The sequence below is a fragment of the Aethalodelphis obliquidens genome, unplaced genomic scaffold (genome assembly GCF_003676395.1).
Source record: "Aethalodelphis obliquidens isolate GAN/ISIS:26980383/991018 unplaced genomic scaffold, ASM367639v1 scaffold63, whole genome shotgun sequence".
NCBI classification, from domain to species: Eukaryota; Metazoa; Chordata; class Mammalia; order Artiodactyla; family Delphinidae; genus Aethalodelphis; species Aethalodelphis obliquidens.
The window spans coordinates 8,220,575-8,240,289 of NW_020838007.1; the positions used below are offsets into that span (position 1 = coordinate 8,220,575).

General features: G+C 40.6%; 1 protein-coding gene across 1 annotated transcript in view; it reads left to right on the forward strand.

The window, feature by feature from the left end:
* EPB41L3 (erythrocyte membrane protein band 4.1 like 3) overlaps positions 1 to 19,715 on the forward strand; it is a 162,936-nt gene that overhangs the window by 105,666 nt on the left and 37,555 nt on the right. Inside the window, exons 4-8 of the mRNA XM_027088658.1 lie at positions 8,754 to 8,858; positions 10,383 to 10,425; positions 15,604 to 15,679; positions 17,692 to 17,910; positions 18,270 to 18,357. Of these exons, the coding sequence (XP_026944459.1) occupies positions 8,754 to 8,858; positions 10,383 to 10,425; positions 15,604 to 15,679; positions 17,692 to 17,910; positions 18,270 to 18,357 (531 nt within the window). The remainder of the gene's footprint in view (positions 1 to 8,753; positions 8,859 to 10,382; positions 10,426 to 15,603; positions 15,680 to 17,691; positions 17,911 to 18,269; positions 18,358 to 19,715) is intronic.

The window sequence follows — 19,715 nt, forward strand, 5'->3', positions numbered from 1 at the left end:
CAACAAATGAAGACAGGAACAGATTGTGGCTGAAAGAAAAAGGCATCTTTCTAAAAAAAGGCGGAGGGGCTTCACGTGCGCAAATGGACTCTTGCCGTGTGTGTGCTACAAGTATTTTTTCAGAGAATCTCTGTCAAACCTAGGTCGACTCTACTGCATTTGAACTCTGCCTACTTGTTTTGGTTGTGCTGCACGCCATGTCTATGATAATATGTAACTATCATGTTTTGGCCTAGGATGTACTAAAATGTGCCAGTATACCCAGTGCCTGCTGAAAACCATTTTGTATGTGTTTGCAAAGGATAATTGAATGTACCCTTGGTTTACTGATAATAATAGTTTTTTCAACCGTTTCTCCCTTTTACCTGTACAGTGAGATTTATTTTTCACAAGAGACATGGGATGATTTCACTGCAGATGAAATAGGCATCAGTGGTATGTCAATCTCTATACCAAATTTCAGCATTAGAAAACCTAAATGTATTGGGCTTCTTATGAAAAGGGCCTACTAATAATCGCCAGCATTTATTGGTTATCGTTTCCCATGGGCTAGGCAATACGTATGCTTTCCTGTGTTTTATTTAATGCAACAATCCTATGAGTAAGGACCAATATTATTTCCATTTTTTAATGAAGGCAGTGAAGTTCAGAAAGGTTCAGTGACCGTCTCACCTCACAGCCAGCTAGTTGTAGAGCCAGGGTCCAGCATTGGGGTTGTCTGATGTGCCTCACTTAGAATGGTGGGAAAACCGACTTGAACTGGATAGGAATAATATCTTTAAAATTACATTTTGAAGATATTTAAATAATGGTAGATGAATTCTCAGTTTCTAGACAGTTGAGACATGGAAATAAATCACTGTTGTGGGACTTCCCTGGTGGCGCAGTGGTTGAGAGTCCACCTGCCAATGCAGGGGACACGGGTTCGTGCCCCGGTCCGGGAAGATCCCACATGCCGCGGAGCGGCTGGGCCTGTGAGCCATGGCCGCTGAGCCTGCGTGTCCGGAGCCTGTGCTCCGCAACGGGAGAGGCCACAATAGTGAGAGGCCCACGTACTGCAAAAAATAAATAAATAAATAAATCACTCTTGTGTTTAAAAACTTAGCAAGACCAGGAAGTGGTCCCAGGTTCATATTTTAACAGGCCACTTCAGATCTTTATTGCTAACTGAACTGAGTTTAAGAAAGTGACAGAATAATCATTGATTGACTTAATAATGTGAAAAGAACTATTATGGTTTTCTAAAAAGCTGATTGCTTGTGAATTTAAAGAAAGAGCTAGCAAGATATGTAACATCCAGGCAGAAAAAAATCATCTCTGCTTCTCACATCAGCCCTCTGAATTCACTGCCCGGATCACGCTTGGGATTTAGTACATAGACTAGGTCCTGCCCCTCTGGGCATGGATCCTGGCAGTAGTGACGGGGATAATGGACTTCCTACTGTGCTTATTAAACTTGGCATTGAAAGTACACTTGAGACAGAAAGCCCCAAATGGAAGTAGATGCGCACAGGGCAGCTGGGGCCATATATTGCTTCTTAGACCTTCCTGGCCTCAGATCTCAAGTGTTTTTGGACTGTTGTCACAGACCAGACACCATCATCATCTTTTATTCCTCTTGGTATTTTCTAAGTGTAGATTTTTTTTTTTTTTAATCCACCTAAATTTCAGGGCAGACTGTGTTAGAACGTTTTTCTATCTGACAGAGCAAAAAGAAGACCCAGGAAAAAATAACCTACACAGAGTCCAGGTGTCCGATTTAGGCTCAAGTTTAAGCTTAGCTAGTTTGCTGAGCTCTCCACGTGCTCCTATAACACCAGGCAAATTGCGTTGCCATCGTTTAGAAATGAAGAGAATTCCAGTTGACCTTGAGAAGTGAGGAGACTGGAAAAGCATTCAGTGTGGAAATATGCAATTAGGGAAGGAAGCATGAAAAAAAAATGATGGCATTTTTCATCGAGATTAATCGAAGATAATGTGAGGAGAAATTCCTCCTTCAGATTCATGCCCGGAGTGTTTATTAGGCGCATATGTTGAATGTCTTCTGTGTTTAGGACACTCTGTCGGGGGCATTAAAAAGGTTGCACAGTTTCCTGTCCTCAGGGAGCAGAAATACAAGTTCACAAAGTGCAACAATACACAGAAAGATATAATTTCAGAAGAAAATCAGCAGTCCAGTTGAAGAAGATATATGATGGAAAGAATAAAGTGCTTACAGGCTGGCGCTCCCTCAAATTTCAAAGCAGCTGAAATAAGGGTACGGAAGTGTCCATTTCCCTGAAGGGTCTCAATATTATATGTTTCCTTGTATTAACGCACGTGGTATAAGCCTGAGCCAACGTAACAAGAGGCTTTTTTTTCAGTGACGGTTTAAAGAAATGCGCACATAGATCCCGCGGAGCCTCAAGGATATATCCACACGCCCTGGTGCTGATGGCTTTGGTTCCCCTGCCCCTCCGCATTTCCCCCCGCCCAAGAAGTAGGGACCATTGATTAGCTCCAGTTCTCAGGCAGAACGACGTGCTCTGCCTCATTTTCTTTGTGATAGTGCAGCTTCAGATAAATAAGAACTGCAGCCCGTCTTTCTAAGACGAGAAGATTATACTTGACTTTACAAATTTCTCTAATTTCAGCTTTTAGCCTTTCCCCAGGCTGATTCATAGCTTTGTGAGACTGAAAGAAAAGACAGATTCTGTTGAAGTCTTGTGCTGGGGTTTAGTACAATTTGTGCTACCTGCTTGTGCGCTCATGACTTGAGCACAGACCAAGACACGATTTCCAGGGACTTGAGGATCAAGGCGGCGCTCATTTTCAGAGGACGCGTCCACAGGTGTGCCGTCTCCTGGTCAGCTGTCAATCAACAGCAGCTCCTCCCTCCATCCTCCCCTGGGTTCAGTGCCCAGTGTTTGTTCCTCTCCATCACCTCCCTAACCTGCTGGGGAAGATGTGAATTCTTTTACTTGTTCACAAAAGAGGAAATCAAGACATTTGTTAACCTACATGGGTCATTTTTTAGTAAGGTAGCAGGTTCTTGAGTTAAAGTCTGTATGTTTTAGCTCTACCGAGGGAGAGCTAAAAAAAAAAAAAAATTCGAACTCAAAAACATTTCTATTTTGTGTATTTCGTTCATAGCTTTAAATGCAGGTTCATTGTTTGGCTGGTTTATTGGTTGGTTTTATAGGTTGGTGGTTTATCATTGCTCATTTGTAGCATTTTATTTCAGCATGTGGCTCGTTTTTCATTTCTTGAGAAATTAACGTTTCTTAAGAAAATTTGTTGGAAAGGGTGTCTTAAGATTTTAAGACTGTGTGTGTGTGTAAATAAAGTTGATCATAATGCAGCTATCAGTGTTGGTACAAGAAGGCCTGAAAGAAACTGGTGTGGATCTAAATCTGAAGAAGTTACACATTTCCTCAAAAAAAAAGAAAAGAAAAGAAAAATTGCTTTGGAGTCCTCCATTTAAGAATTTTTAAGTTGTAAACTTAAGTGTACCTTTTGACCATGCCTGCAAATGAGATCTTGAAAACATACAAAGGCCTGGTGCCCACCTTCAGAAATTCTGACTTATTTGACCTGAGGTGGGTTCCTGGATATTGGCATATTTTAGATGCTCCCAGGATCCACGGTTGAAAAACCACTAGTTTAAAATTTTGCTTTGGCAACATTGGTTATGATATGCTAGTGAGAAAAATTTTAAGTTTCATCACGTTACCTTTTTATTCTCTTAATGGCATTTGACCAAAATGAGGCTCCATAAAAAATAAATATAGGAGGCACGTTGCCACCAGGAGTGTCTTTATAGTCAGTCGGGATATAAGGCGAGCGCACAGAGAGACAGCTGTGACAGAAGGCAGAATATAGAAGGTGCCCTCTTGGTACCATAAAGTGCTCTAATGTCCAAGGGTGAGAGAAGTCACAATTGGCTGGGAGGACAGGAAATGCTGTAAAGAAGTGGGACTGGAGAAGCATTGTGAAGGATGAGAGTTGACAGGCAAAATGTAAGGCAGAGCACTTGGGGACATTTAGAGCATCAATATGGGTAACACCTGTAATGGACTGAAACACGTCAAGCCTGATTTAGCCCGTGGGTTCATAGCGATGATATAAGACAAAAATCCTGATTGGTGACTCCTGGATGGTGCTAGAAAGCCAACTCGTTATCTTGAAATTGGGTAAAGGAAAAGGTGTGAGCATTGATCCTGGCTTCCGTCATCAGACTATGTCACTGGATAAATAATTCTGACAAAGAGAAGTGTCTCTTCATAGACATACTCCAACTAATAAATGGGGGACCAAGGTTCGGATTCGAATATCCCCATCTTGCCACCTCAGATTAATGGGTCTAGGGCAACGATCGTTAGTGACTGCTAATATCACAAAAAGGCAAGAGTTAACTTTATGCCTCGTGGTGAAATTGCACAGCGTCATTTATGGAAACCAGTCGAACAAGAATGTGGTCAAGCTTCTAGATTCACTGTCAGTTTACAGGAAATACAGAAGACAAAAGAACATGTTAAATTACACCATGGAGATGCAAACAGCAAGTCAAGACTGAGCGAACTCTACAGGCAAATGACCTGGTCTCCTAGACAAGTTAATTTCAAGGGGAAAACCAACATAAATGGAGAACTTGCAGATTAAGAGAGACCAGAGAGATATGTCAGCCGATTGCGGTGTATGGGCTAATCAAAGAAAATGAAAAAGAAAAAAAAATCTTTGAAATGATTGGGGAAATTAAAGTCCTGACTAGATATTTGGTGATATTATGAACTGATTGCTACTTTTGTTTAGATGTGATGAAGTTATTGAGATTACATTTCTTAAAAGAGCAGAGTTACATACTAAGATAAATAGAGACACAATTATTTGCTGAGATGCTTCAGAGTACCCAGGGGGAGGATGAGTGGAGCAGAACTCCAGAGGAACCAAAATTGTCTTCAGAGGCATTTGTTAAAACTGGGTGATGAGTATGCAGGCTTTCGTGATGCTGTTCTACTTTGGGAAATGTTGGAAATTCTCCCATCCTAAAACATTCTGAAATTAGTTTTTTTAAGTTGTTAGACAAATAAAAGTACAAATAAAAAATTTAATGTAAACTTTCAGGTGATGCCGGTTGATAAGACCTTGAAAACCAGTGTTTTACCAACATTGTAAAAATCTTGAATTATCTTGGACTTGCAGGAAGTTTCATTAATGCTGCAGAAAAGCTTATTTCATCTGCTGTGTTTGAGTGGTGATGATGGACGTATCCTCGTCTTCTCTATTTGAAAGAGAAACCCAATTTTAAGTGGAAAAAGAGGGTAGAGAGAGGGTAGTCCACCATTGGTTTGTTACTCCAGGAAAGCAAAGTCCACTTTCCTTAACGTCCAGGTGTTAAAAGTCAATGGTTATGTAGACTGCGAATGCATCTGAGTCAGAGACGTGACTTAACAACTCACAGGAAACAGCAAATGAGACTAAAAGCTGTTCATCGTCTCCAGTTAAGTAAATTACCCATTGATTTTAGAATACCTCTGTCCAAAAACTGTTTTTTAATCTACTGAATTCTGTTTTTTTTTTAACATCTTTATCGGAGTATAATTGCTTTACCAGTGGTATGTTAGTTTCTGCTTTATGACAAAGTGAATCAGTTATACATATACATATGTCCCCATATCTCTTCCCGCTTGCGTCTCCCTCCCTCCCACCCTCCCTATCCCACCCCTCCAGGCGGTCACAAAGCACCCAGCTGATCTCCCTGTGCTATGCAACTGCTTCCCACTATCTTCTACTGAATTCTTGACTCATTATAGCTGTTATAAACATACCCAATGAAAGTAAGATGCCCAGATTTGATGACTTAATGAACATCCTATCTTTGGGAACCGAATATTTAACATAAATTCTCTAAAAGGCCCAGTGACGGTTGAGCTTCAGTCATATTTTAGATGTTACTACCTAAAGATGCACACAGTGTCAACATGTAGAAATAGTTGACTTGAGAAGTTAGATAATGCACTAGAAAAAAATGACCTGAGTAAGAAGAATCAAGAATCTGGGGGAGTTGGGAGTGATTGCGGAGGGGATCCTGTCTGGGGCTGCAGAATAGTCCCATTTGGTGTCCTGTACCCACTCCATCCATCGCCAGGGTCTTTGTCATCACGTGTGCGGTGGGGCTCTGAAGCCGCATTTGGGCTGCACGGGGGAGTGAGCTGTGATCGTTAGTGATGTTGGCCATGAGCACAGGTGCCCAGTTACAGCCTCAAGCCCGTGATCACCTGGCTCCATGGAGTCATATATCCTCACTCAAGGATGAGAAGGTGAAGGCCCACATAACGTGAGAGACCTTTCCAGTGTCATCCAGCTGGCCGGCGGCCATGGTGATGTTTGGCAGATAGGAATTTCATTGTTTACATATAACCATCTATAGCGGATTCTAGACAACCCGTCTTAGTTCTTAGGGCCAAAACAAACAAACAGAAACAAACCCAAAAACCCTTCAGAGAGAAGAATGGACCACTATGTTATTGTCTTAAGGACTGTTTATAGTGTTCAAATATGTTTAAAATAGTAAGAAAAAATCTGGTCTGTTCAAGAGAGAGCTGTGGTTCATTAATAGTAATCAAATGGTGAGAAGCCAGAAAATTAAGAACCAGTTAGTACAGTGGTCTGTGCTTGAGCTAATCATTCCACCTGTTAGACAAAAGGAAGAAGACAGCAGCCAGAAGACAGCTAATAAAACAATGCCCAAGGCCGCCGGCAGCGTGACCAGAATAATTCCTCCACTGAGGGCCTGGCTGGGGTCTGCTGCTGGCTCAGAGGATGTAGAAGGCTTTGTAGAGGAAGGTTTATTGTATTTGTTTTGTTTTGGTTTGTTTTTACTCATTGAGAAAGTACTTGGCCAGACGCTGGTATGTATTTGTGTGTGTGTGTGTGTTGTGTTGTAGTTAAAGCAGTTAGACAGTAAGCAGATAATTGATATCTGAAGAAAGAGCAGGGCATATTAATACTAAGGATGCTTATTGGTACCACAAGGAGCTATATATGTGCTCCTACCACAAAAATGCCTGGTGAGTTCTGTACTACGTATTCTGCCATTTATCAATCACGTAGGCTGATAATACCAATGGCTGACGTTTGTGGGATGCTTGACGTGTTATCACTGGACCAAGTTGGAACACTTTGTTTCATTTTAATGTCAACCATTACAAAGAAGTAGATGGTTTCATACCTGTTTTACAGAGGGAAAGCTTCGAGGTCCGCACAGCTGCAAGGGACATAAGGAAGACTCAAAGCCAGGTTTACCTGTTAAAGCCACCGTCATAGGCAGCACTAAGACTGCCTCTCCCATGTAACTCCTCTGGACCTCTGTGTTCTTATCTCTAAACTGGACATCATACCAATGGAAGCATCAGAAGAACCAGTTTTTTTTGGTGCAAACTTTATAATTTGTTAAGCGTTATTCAGAAGCAATATGCTGTTATTTACAAATAAAGGATTTAAACCAGCGAGCAGCATTTCATTGTCATACCATTTATTTATATCCATTGAACAATGTTACACAGTTTAGCTAACATGTAATTTATTTTCATACATTATTAAACTTCTTTCAAATACAACATTGATTATTCAGCTGGTTACAATTCAGGCTTCAGTTTTGTATCCTACATTTATCTTTTCTCCTGAATAGTCATGCTTGAGGGGACTAAGTAATTTCCAGTATATTTGCGGTTGCACAGTAATACATACCACTTACACGTCTTCTGGATATGTACTCTTTGGTATGCCCATTGTTTATCAATTTTCTTATTTTTCTCTTACTACATTAAATCTTAAAGACAAATACACTTAAGGTACGAGATGTGAAATGTTGGTACTGCACAAACAAAATGTACTTTAGCTTAATTGCTTCCAGTTAATCCATCTCAGACTCCAAGGCCAAGTTTAAAAGACCTTTGATGAAAATATGATACTGTATATCACCATAAATTAAGCTGATGGATTTTTTTCCCCAGATGACTGCCTTTTTTCTTTCTCCAATCGACTGCTTTATGGCCAAAAATACAGCACATATGTCTACATCTTACATTTATAAATGATCATTTAAATCTTTAAACTTAATGAACATGTTTGTTATGTTTAATAGGAAGGATTTTCTCTAAAAAAAAATTCAGAGAAAGTTGAACTCTGTGATACAAAATTGAAATTTGTGGCTGTAAACAAAAACTAATGAAGTTTAACGGGCTCCAGAAAGTGATCCACAGCTAGAGTTTCTCAGTAAGGACTGGGGTAGAAAGTTTGCAGGGGACTTCGGCCTGAGACAAGGAATGGGGTTAGTTCTTCTCAGGCTCAGAACCTGATCACGGGGGGGAGTGAGCGTGGGTATTCTGAAACACCGCTGTGGTCGGCCCTTTAATGCTCTCACCGTCAGGATTTTCGTGTTTCACAACATATTTGAGGCTTCGAGCACCACTTCATTTCCCCAACTACTTCCGTTTCGAAATCATCCGCAGGTCGCCTGTACTTACTCACTGACAGGAGTTATTTTTTTATTTATTTGTTTGTTCTGTAGGAGCTGCCTCTTATAGGATTAGGTCCACTTTATTGAGCCTTTTTTCTAGTTAAAAAGGAGTTGGTAAAGTGATCAAACCTGCTTGTTGTTTACTGAACAGTTACGATGAGCAATATTTTACGTTTTACCCATTTTTGTTTGTGGCAATTGAGAGAACATTTTTGGTGTGTGTTGACTTGTTTTTCTGTTTTGTTCTCCACAGAAACGCTCCAGAGGCCAAGTGCTGTTTGATAAAGTATGTGAACATCTGAATTTGCTAGAAAAAGACTATTTTGGGCTTACATATCGAGATGCTGAAAGCCAGAAGGTGAGTGGTTGAAAGCAGTACAAAGTATTGCGGCTTCAACTGCGCTTCACTGCAAGAAAGTGAACTGAAACTGAATTGGTAAATCGTTTTCTCCACCTCCCCTCGTACTCCCACGCCCTCAGATTTATTATCCAAGGCCCTAAATGCTGTTAATCACCTTATTTCTTCATGAAGGAAATTATTGACAAGTTCCTTTAATCTTGAGTCTTTTGGAAACAGTCAGTCAGTCAGTGTTTCTGCTTTTCATGCTTGAGTTCTTTATGGTTCCAGAAAAGCATTTTATATGGTGCTTTGGGGGGATGATACATTTCCATGGATTGGAGCCAATGGGAATCACATAAATTGATAATTATACGGAAAACATGTTCACTGGATGCCATCTTATTAATTCATCTTATTACACTTTCATATTCTTGCTGAATCACAATGTGAGATGAATCATGTACAGACCTGATGTACGAGGCAAGCAGTTAATGTATTCAGTCCACGTTTAATGATACATGTAAAACCTCTGTAGACTCTTATACCTGCTGCAGTCTCTTCAGGCCTTTATCTCACTTATCCCCCCAACTGCCTGAAAGATAAGGAGGAAGAAATTGTTTCCTTAATGCTGGCAACTGAGCCACAGCAATTGTGCTCATTAAATGTCGCTTGTTCCGTTGTCATTTGTTAGTGAATCATACTTTATCTTTACTGAATTCCATGGATGATGTCTAACTTCATTATTAAACACCTGAGTGTTCTAATGAGGAAAGTCATAAGTGGCAAGTGTTCGTTTGTTAGGAAAGCATTCTGAGAAGGTGCCTTAAAATCTATAATCACAGAAGTCGCTGCATGGGACTGAACGGCCAGGACATCAGTGGTCAAGTTACATGCAGAGTCAGCTCTCTGTGTTCTTGGGTTCTGCATCTGCAGGTTCAACCAACAGCAGATCAAAAATATTTTTTTTAATTCCAGAAAGTTCCAAAAAGCAAAATTTGAATTTGCCAGTGCACCAGCAAGTATTTACATAGCATGTCCATTGAATTAGGTATTATAAATAATCTAGAAATGATTTCAAGTATATGGGGGCGTTGCATAGATTATATACAAGTACCGTGCCATTTTATATAAGGGACTTGAGCATCCTCAGATTTTGGTGTTACCTGGGGTTCTGGAACCAATCCCCTGTGGTTACCAAAGGATGACTGTATCTTTAGCTCATGCTTGTAACTTGTTTGAACATAGAATCCACCATTTTTTCTCCTCTGTTTCTGTGCTAGCTTGAATCCCTGAAGGCACTTGTTGTAAAAGAAAAGAACTTTGTCAAGCCTGAGTTGTGTGCACACACATCTTCTCATTAGACCAGAGCCTGGGCCCTCGCAGGACTAGCGAAGGGGCACCAGATGTAGGGGAAGGACCCAGCTGGGGGACCCTTCCGGCAGCCGCTCCTTCTCAAATACGTTTAGTTCATCTCTACCCAGTCAACACTAAGTCATCTCCATTCTTCTCTGATTCATATTCAGACTCTCACTTCTTTTTCAGAATTGGTTGGACCCTGCTAAGGAAATTAAAAAACAGATTCGAAGTAAGTTCTTTTGGATTATTATGTGTAGAAATAGGAAGATTTTCAAAGAGTGGGGTTATCTGAAATGGTAGCTCATACCCACATGGCTGGTGTGAATACGGTATTTTGAAAAACAGATTAAGATCTCAAATTTTATCTTTGGCAGGTTGGTCTCGCTCAGATACCCATTAGCAATTACTGCGACCCGGGAATAAAATGACATGACACTTGACCTATTTCCTTGCCTGTTCAGAGATGTGAGATATGATTTAATCAAGTGATGCCCCCGTTGACAATCATCTAAAAGTTTCAGACTTAATTATTAATGTTGTATTAAGCCTAACTGCCACCAAAGTATGCAAGGCAAGCAGTAAAAGTAATAGTCATTTAATAGCTTAGAAATGGGGTAACCAGTAAGACTGCAGTTTACTGTCTGATGACATCTTCTTTTCTTAGCCCTAAAGGCAATTTAAGAAATGGACATTTCCTAGCGCACGAATCAATTACATGAGCCACTCAGAAAATTTAAATACAGGTAGCTAATAAGTGTTAGAAAAGGTGCTAAGTGTTAGTAATAATTAAATGCAAATTAAAATGTGACATTTTTCACCTATTCAGATTAGCAAAGATTTTAAAAGTTTAACGATGCCCTACATTGGCAATTTTGTACACAATTGGTAGAAATATAACCCTTTAAGAAGGCACTTTGTGTCAGATTTTATTAAAATTTAAAATGTGCTTATTCTTTGACCCCTGATTTTACTTGTAGAAATATATCCAGTGTCTGCTTAAGAGAGGAGTGTGTACATATGTGTCCATGTAGGAAAGTTCATTATCATACCATTGGCAATAGAAGAAGACTCAGAGCAACTTAAATATCCATTTATAAAGAAATGATAAAATCGATCATGAAATAGCCATACCTTGAAATACTAGGTAGCTGTTAAACAGAATGAGGTAGAATAAATATGTTTTAGCTCTCATTAGTGAGACCTTAGAGAAATAATTCATATTTGTTTAAAATGAGTTATGCATATATAGGTATGTGGAAATACCTGTACCTCCAGAAGTGGCACTGCAGGGTAGGGGGTTGAGAAAGAGGAATTTTTTCATTTTTATTTTTAAGCCTTTTCTGTAGCTGTTGCTTTTTACTATGGATAAATGGTAAAACATGGATATACTTTATAATTTCAACTAACTAGTTAATTTTTTTCAAGCAATTCATTTTTTATCAATAAAACCTAGTTTAATTTTCCAGAACAACTGATTCTATTTGAAGATTAAACTTAAGACCAATTTATTAATAAGAACAGCATTCCCATCAAAGTTACTATTAAAAGAGAGAGCAAATCTTTCTAGTGCCTTTGAATGCTCTGAGGTCTCAAAATACCCTACATGCTAATAAAAAGTAATTAGTAGCGAGCAGTTTGAAATGGCTTAATACTAGATAATATCTCAAAAGAAGCAAAAAATTCACTATGCTTCTAGATATTAGAGAGTCTGATGATTCTTTGTACAACGAAAACATCTTTACCATATTTTTGAGAGGAATTTGGTGTGGTCACTAATCAGAAACTTGATAGTGAAGTAGTTTGATAGAACTAAATTGGGATTAAAACCAGGGACAGCTACAGTTGTGATAAGAAGGTGAAAACTTCAGAGTCCTAGTAAAAACTTTAAGATGATGAATATGTTCTAAGGATCTTTTTATGGAGTTATTAAAAGCAGATGTGCTGAATATCTTAACATTTCATGTGCTTTAAGTCCCCTGTATTCACCTAATTAATAAAACGCTTTTTCGTACTTGGTTGATTTTATAATTACAGAGCACTTTGAAAATATATTACATGTTCAAGAATAAGTCATTATACTGTTACAAGAAAGGCTGTAACAACAGTTAATTTTCTTTTCTGCTGTTAATGGAACTCTTTTTTTCCTTCATTTCCCATTTATGCTGTCTCCGGCCTTCCTTTCTAAGAGATGAAGTTTAGGGGACAACTGGAACATGAGATTTAAAGGATATTTTCCTCATGTAGTTTAGGCAGTGTTTGTGACAGCAACATAAAGAAAACCAAGTGACAATCATGCAGATAAAGGAGGAGACAAGAAAAAATTGGAAAGTTTTAGGAATGGAATTTGGTGTTTTTATCTATATTCCTTATTGTTTCCCATGCACAAAATGCCTTCTTTCCACAAAAGGGACATTCTATCAAGGCAGAAAAGTATTATCAGAGCTAGTGTAATTATTGTACAATCACCTCCTCTTTCTGAACATAAATATCAACAATAAAAGGATCTTTCCATTATTTTTATGCTGTAGGTCCACAGTAGGTCTCTAGAATGAGATCTTCAAGAGAATGGCAAATGGCAGTCAAGCTGAAAAAGATTTTAAGTTATGAATTTATGAGAAATAGAAAATCCTGAGCCTGAAGAGTTTGTTCTTATGAAAAAATTCTTATTCCAGTCATCTTTTACACCTAGCAGATCTAAAATTTCTAAATATATTCTGATATAGAGTATATTTATGATATAGTAACTTCATGATATAGAATATATGATATATAGTGATTTATGCTATAACTGTAGTATATTTAGAAATTTTAAGATTTGGCAGACATAGAAGACTAAAATTAGAACTTTTTCATAAGAATGAATTCTCTTCAGTGTCACAGTTTTCTGATTATCATAAATTTGGAATTTAAAATCCTATATCAGCATTATAGATGTCATTTTAATGCATTCAAGCTCTCGCATTTCCGTCCCTAACCAGAGCCGTCATCTGATCAGACACAGGCTCGCAAACCTATTTATGGCATAACTATAGCCTCCCAGTGATACGTTTCCACCAGATTCTTTACGAGGATATGTATTTCCGCTTTAATCTGCCTCTCTCATTAATTTCAAATGTTACACCTCATTTCACTGGATTTTTTTTTTCCTTGATTGTGGTGTAGATTGCGTTTTCCATAAACTTTCCCACTGTTTCAAAATAATGTCCTGCAAAACCTCATATTTGATTGGGTTATAAGCTTAGGAAAGTAGATTCCCTGGGATTAGTGATTTTCAAAGTACGGTCAAGTGTATTAGAACCATTAGGGTGTTTATTAAAATCACAAGTTCCTGGACCATAATGCACATCTCTGGAATAAAAACCTCTGAGTAGAGCCTAGGGACTGGCGTTTTTAACAAGCCCCTCCGATGCTTCTTAGGCCCACGATCATTTGAAAGTCACTTTACTGTAATGAGGATTTTTGCATTGAAATATCTTTCTTCTATTTTTATTCCCTCTTAGTTTCCAACTTTGAGTGTTTACCCTGAATTTATTATGAGTTTAATTGCATTGCTAAACGATTCATTGGATTCACTTTGAAGTGGATAAAAATTATAAAAGAGCAATAAATCCATTTCCCATAACGAATCCATTAGCTTTCATTCCAGTTGCTTGCGGGGAGACCAGCTCTCATTATGAACCTCATGGCTGGCAAGCATTCCATTTTAGCAGGAGGTGAATAGGAATCAATAGGAAAGTAAAACCAAATCAGACTTGTTAATTTTGGAACAACAAGAGGACGTTTTTGAGAACAGTGGGAAGAATAATCGCTAGAAATAGGTTTGATTGCCAGATATTTTATGGCTCGTAATTCTTACAGCCCACGTTTGGGGAATATTTTCTTAGTGGTTTAGAAATGACACGAAACACCCAGTAATACCCGGTCCCTATACCAAGTCCTTTATAAGGCAGCTCAAATGGTGTCCCTGCCAGGTGGACCTCTCAGTGTAACATGAGTAGTGGTGTGCAGAGTAAACCAGAATTAGCGAACAGACTGTGCCATGGATGACAGGAATACAGGTGACCTCTGCAGCTAAGTATCTGCTACTCAAGCAAGAGACCAGTTCAAAGGAAGGAGCCGGGAGGTACTTAGGGTGTTGTCCCTGTCTTGTGAATGTTCGGGAAGGACTCGGGAGAGAATGGAGCTTCCAGGAGTCACTGAATGGGAGAAGGGGGTGTTTGGAAGTCTTAGGAGGGCATCTGAAGCATGAGGGCTGGACCACGAGGTCACGAATCACAGAGCAAAAGGAAGACCACGGCTCGGAGGAAAGGCCTCCAGCACCGAAGCTGGGAGACCAGGAGGGTCCTCCAAGCCGCTGTTCAGAGCGAGCAGGGCCTGGGCCCTTGGAGTGTGCTTACTGGGTGGGGGTAAGAAATGGAAACAGTTCCCGGCGAAGGAGCCCCCAGGCTTCAGTAATGGACCGCATTTATTGAAAGGCCAGACAGAGAGACCAAGGTGAAAATAAGTGACAGGGGTGATCACAGAGAGAGTAAATGTCGAAAAGAAGAAAAGGTGGGTTTTATTCTCATTTACGGTGATAAACATGGTTAGGTATACACAACTAGAGAATGCATGGATAAAACGGAGCACTCAGGAAGGCTTGTAATGTCTCACGTTTACATACGGACGGTCTGGGGAGCAGGTGCCTGTGAGCTGGCGTCTGGGTGACCCCCTTCCCCTCTGGAGAGGCCATAGGAGATGCCACAGGAGGAGCAGCGGCCGCGTGCAGTGAGGACCGTCCTGATCAGGGGCTGAGGTGGAGGGCTGGGTTTGGTAATGCACAGTACATACCCCCACTGTCTCTTCCATCAGAAATTTCCCCAAGTAAGAAAAGAACTTTCCGAATGGCCCACAGAGCAGCTCATCTCTTAATATGACAGCAAACCTTTCCCATAAAATAAATACATCCTTGACATGTATTATTATGGGATCTGACCTGTCATAACAAAGCAGAAAGGACAAAGGAAATGGGATTCTGTCTGTAATGTTGGTATGTGAGCTCTCCAGAACTTCAGAGAATAGGTCCGGTGAGCCCTAGACTCGTCTGATTGAGGCTTATCTGTCTCGTTTACTTTTTTCCCCTCTTCCCAAGGCCTTTGTCCCTGAGAAAGGGAGGAAGTTTAGTCAATTTCCTTGCTAGTTATAAACCCCAGCAAAGGATTTCATGGGGCAGAAGATTAGAAACTGGAGGAAGTTTCAGAGTTACCTGTGAATTTCACTGAAAGGAGACTTCCCTGTTTTCCATTGATGATTAAAAGTTGCCTGGGTGCTAGTGACTGGGGTTAGGGCCGTTCTAGCCACCGCTTAGTATAATAAGTACAAAGGGATCGTCTGAGACTTTATTCTGATTTTTTTCTTCTCTCCGCAGGTGGTGCTTGGCACTTTTCATTTAATGTGAAATTTTACCCACCAGACCCTTCCCAGCTCTCTGAAGATATCACCAGGTATTTGAAAGTTGGCAGTGAAAAAGGAGGCAGGCATGTTGGGAGTCGTGCTCCTGTTAAATTCTCGGGCGGAGGGCAGGCTTACATCTGGTGACCTTACAGTCATCCATGCCGAAATGGCAAACAGAAGGCAACTGAATGAGAGCAAACATCCGATGAGAAGATTTGCCAGATCGTATCTGTTCCCAGTTGAATCTTTGGTGCTAAGCTGGTACTTCCCTCTGCCTGACCCTGGTGGGAAAACACACAGAATTGAGTTGCTGTCGTCTACCCACCACAGTCAAATTCGACGGGATTCAGCCTTAAATGATACGACAGTTCCTAGTGCTCCTCCTTCAAAACTTAGAGCAAAAGTGTGTCTTCGGATGCTTATGCCTTTTTGTATAACCAGTCTGACACGTGGTGGCTGTTTTCAAAAATCACACAGGCGTGCACACACACACACAAATGCACATAAACACGTGCACGCCTAAGAGTGTACCTTCCACACCTTCTGTATACAAGGAAGACGTTTCATTCGTTTTAGAGAAAAGGCATCAAGAAGGGAATCTAACAGTCTGGCCTGGTGACTGAGCTTTGAGTATAAGGAAGAATCTCTTTGGGAAGCCACTCTGGGTTTGCTGTGTGTCCCTCTAGGCCTCTTCTAATGCTTTCTACTTTGGAATCCTTGGTTTTTTCACTGTGTTTCGTAGTCAGTTTATAGCCAGTCAGAGTAATGCTGTGCAGTGTGGCCTTACAACCCTTCTTGGCAGGCTTTTCAGGAAAGAGAAATCGCTCAAAAAGCTTTAGTCACTTGCTATGATGAAAAATCGTTTCAGCAGACATGTTAGGAGAAGGGGAAAAACTAGTTCCAGAAGATTTCTTTTATATTTTCATTAAATCAAAAAACAATTTGTAATTTCTTATATAAAGATACTTTTTACTAGTTGAGGGACTATTTAATTGTGGCTAATTTATGGTTAGAGAGCGTATATACACTTTGAGTTGGAATCTAGTGCATGATTCCTTTCCGTTTGTGTCATGTGTGTAGGGCCTATGAAATGTGTAGGAATTTTTGTATCTGGATTACATGGCATTTACTTACATCATCAGCTTAAAACCGTATTTAGAGGGGACCTTAACGCTTTATCATATAGTCCTCAGCTTCAACAGATTAATGGTTCGTTTCTTGTGTGAAAGGTACAAGGCATATTTTATTCTTATACTCGTATGCTGGGCCATGAAGACTGTTAATAAAATTCACCAATGTTCCCACTTACCTTGGAGTCTTCTATTGTTAGTATATCTGTCACTCTTAGAAGCAGAATAACAGGGAAGGTAAAAGTCAGCTATTAATGGAGATATTTGCATATGATGTTGGCAAAATTTTATGGAAAACGTTTCACAGTCCCCCAGTTTAGAATTGTTTGCTTTTAGTGATGAGATTTTAAGGTAATAATTCTTCAAAGTTAGTCTTCGTAACGGTTGAATTCTAGGAAGTTATCTAAAGAAGAAAATGAGACCTTGACCCAGGAGAAAGCTCCTCTCGTCAGGAACGCAGGAAGTGGCAGGTAGTGTTCATGACGGCACAGCCGTTGAGTTACCTGCAGTTTGTCTTGGGCGTGTGGCAGGACCTTTCGTCTAGATAGCAAAATGAGACTTCCTTTAGGTAGTTGGGGCCTAATCGTTATATTTAAGAGCACCATTTTTATATTATAACTTCCCCCACCAGAGATTTTGTTTGACTTTCAATGTTATCTTAATGTTAGAGAGATAGTCTGTAGGTTTCTTTTATTCTGTGTCTCATCAGTGAATCCCTGTATTATTATGAACTTGCCTCTATATGCCCTTAGATATTGTATTTTGTAGCTAAGTATCTTCCCCTGGTATATAGATCCGGATACAAATGCTAGACAAGGTGTCCTAGTGGATTATTCTGCAGGGAGAGCTTGCTTGCCGCCCACTTTGTGCTGGGCGGTCTCCTTTCCAGTCTCCTAACGCTGGCTTTCTGCCCGTCCTCTGGCTCCTGGAAGGTACTACCTCTGCTTACAGCTGCGCGATGACATCGTGTCTGGCAGGCTGCCCTGCTCCTCTGTCACCCTTGCCACGTTGGGCTCGTACACCGTCCAGTCAGAACTGGGAGACTACGACCCAGATGAGTGTGGCAGTGACTACATCAACGAGTTCCGCTTCGCGCCAAACCACACAAAAGAACTAGAAGACAAAGTCATCGAGCTGCACAAGAGCCACAGGTTAGCGGCAGGAACCCCAAGAGCGTCCGTTTAAGCTGTGCTCGGTGGGTGGGCATCCCCTGCACCACCTGCTTCTCCTGGGACTGAAGTCAGTGCCTTAAGGGTGGGACTCAGCAGAGTGAGGTTCTAGGCCTGGTACAGTTCTGGGTAGTCAGACTCCTACTCGGGTCGTCCTTGTGATGTTTCTGCTAAAAGCCATTTTCCTGGTATTCTCCCCCCGCCTCCCCCAGAGTACAAATCTTTTGGTGCCTCTGTGGGAACTTGCAAGGGAGCTAAGTGGAAAATATTATGGTTCCACCAGGTTAAAAAAAAAAAAAAAAAAAACCAGCATTGTAATACCTCTCATTTTTCCTTATCAGAGGCATGACGCCCGCAGAAGCAGAGATGTATTTCTTGGAAAATGCCAAAAAGCTCTCCATGTATGGGGTGGATTTGCATCATGCCAAGGTACGCATATTTTAAACTCCAGGCCTTCTATCTAATTTTATTTAACAGTGTCCAGGACCCAGTTGTCACAAACGTTGTATGCCAAGTACTGTGTGTGACGCCCACCAGGCACTCAGAAAATTCATGTTCAATTTTAAAAGCTCTCTATAAAGTTTAGATACTGTGACAAATCATCAGTGCTTTGAAATAAGTTGGTTATTTTGAAGTTCAGTTAACATTAACCAGCCAGGCTAAGATTGCCTAGCCTATCGCCGTGGTTCTGTGACTTCTCCTGGGGACAGCTTTGATCCATCTTCTGAGCTGATAAAAGCTCTGAGTTCCAGAATAGCCCTGCTCTCCATCTCGTCACTGTCACCATTTTATTTTATTTATTTTTTTGCCTAACTTGTCTTTTAAAGAAAGAAAAAGAGGGAAGAGATAAGAGAGCAGAGAGAACTGGACAAGCACTATAGTTTTGGGTTTGTTTTGTTTTGAACTTTCTCAGTCACTGCGTGTAATCAAACGGATTCTCCATCCTTACATACAGCACATTCATTGTAGTGTTTGGTCAGTTTATTTTCAGGACATTCTCTGTAATAAATAATTCTGCTACAAATAAATCCTCTCCGCCTGTCCAAAAAAAAAAAAAGAAAAGATTGCCTAGTCGACGGGTGAATTGTTGAGGCTGTATCTTGGTTCCAGAGTCTTGCGAAGAGAGAAGTCAGGATTGGGCTGGATTAAGGTTGGGAGGATGTGTCAGCAGCTTTAACTCCACGTCACACTTCTTCCAGAATCTCTGTATCTTTCAACAGTGAGAGAGTGAGCGTATGGACTGTTAGTCTATTATCTGAACAGCTGTGAATAGAAGTGCCATGGAAGCAGAGGCAAGGTTTCCCAAAAACTTCTATCAGCAAAACATAGGAAGTGTGTTAGGCTCTTAGGGATAGGTTCTGGTACTTCAGCAGCACTGAAAAGATCAGTACTTGAAGTTCGGGGACAGCTTCTGATTTGGGCTGACACGAGGATGTCGCTCCTGGGTGGGGATGTGGCTTTACTTCGGGTGGACAGAGTGGTCATGATCACACAGTCCGGGGCTCACAAGAACATGCACTTAACAGGCTGCCAGCCGAGCGAGTGTCTTACACAGTCAAGTTTGGGGCCAAGAAATGAAGAGGGTTTCAGCCAGCTTTGTTTAGGCAAACGTCTCAACAACCCTGGGGACCCCTAGGAGGAAAATCTGTGATGTCTACGTTCTGTTGCTGCTGCATTTGGGGACCTGACAGATTGAAAGTGAGTTTGGACAAGACGATGGTGAGGATCACATGAACGCAGGTCGAATTGTGTCTGTGGATCATTTTGTGTCTGTGGTTGTGTCTGTG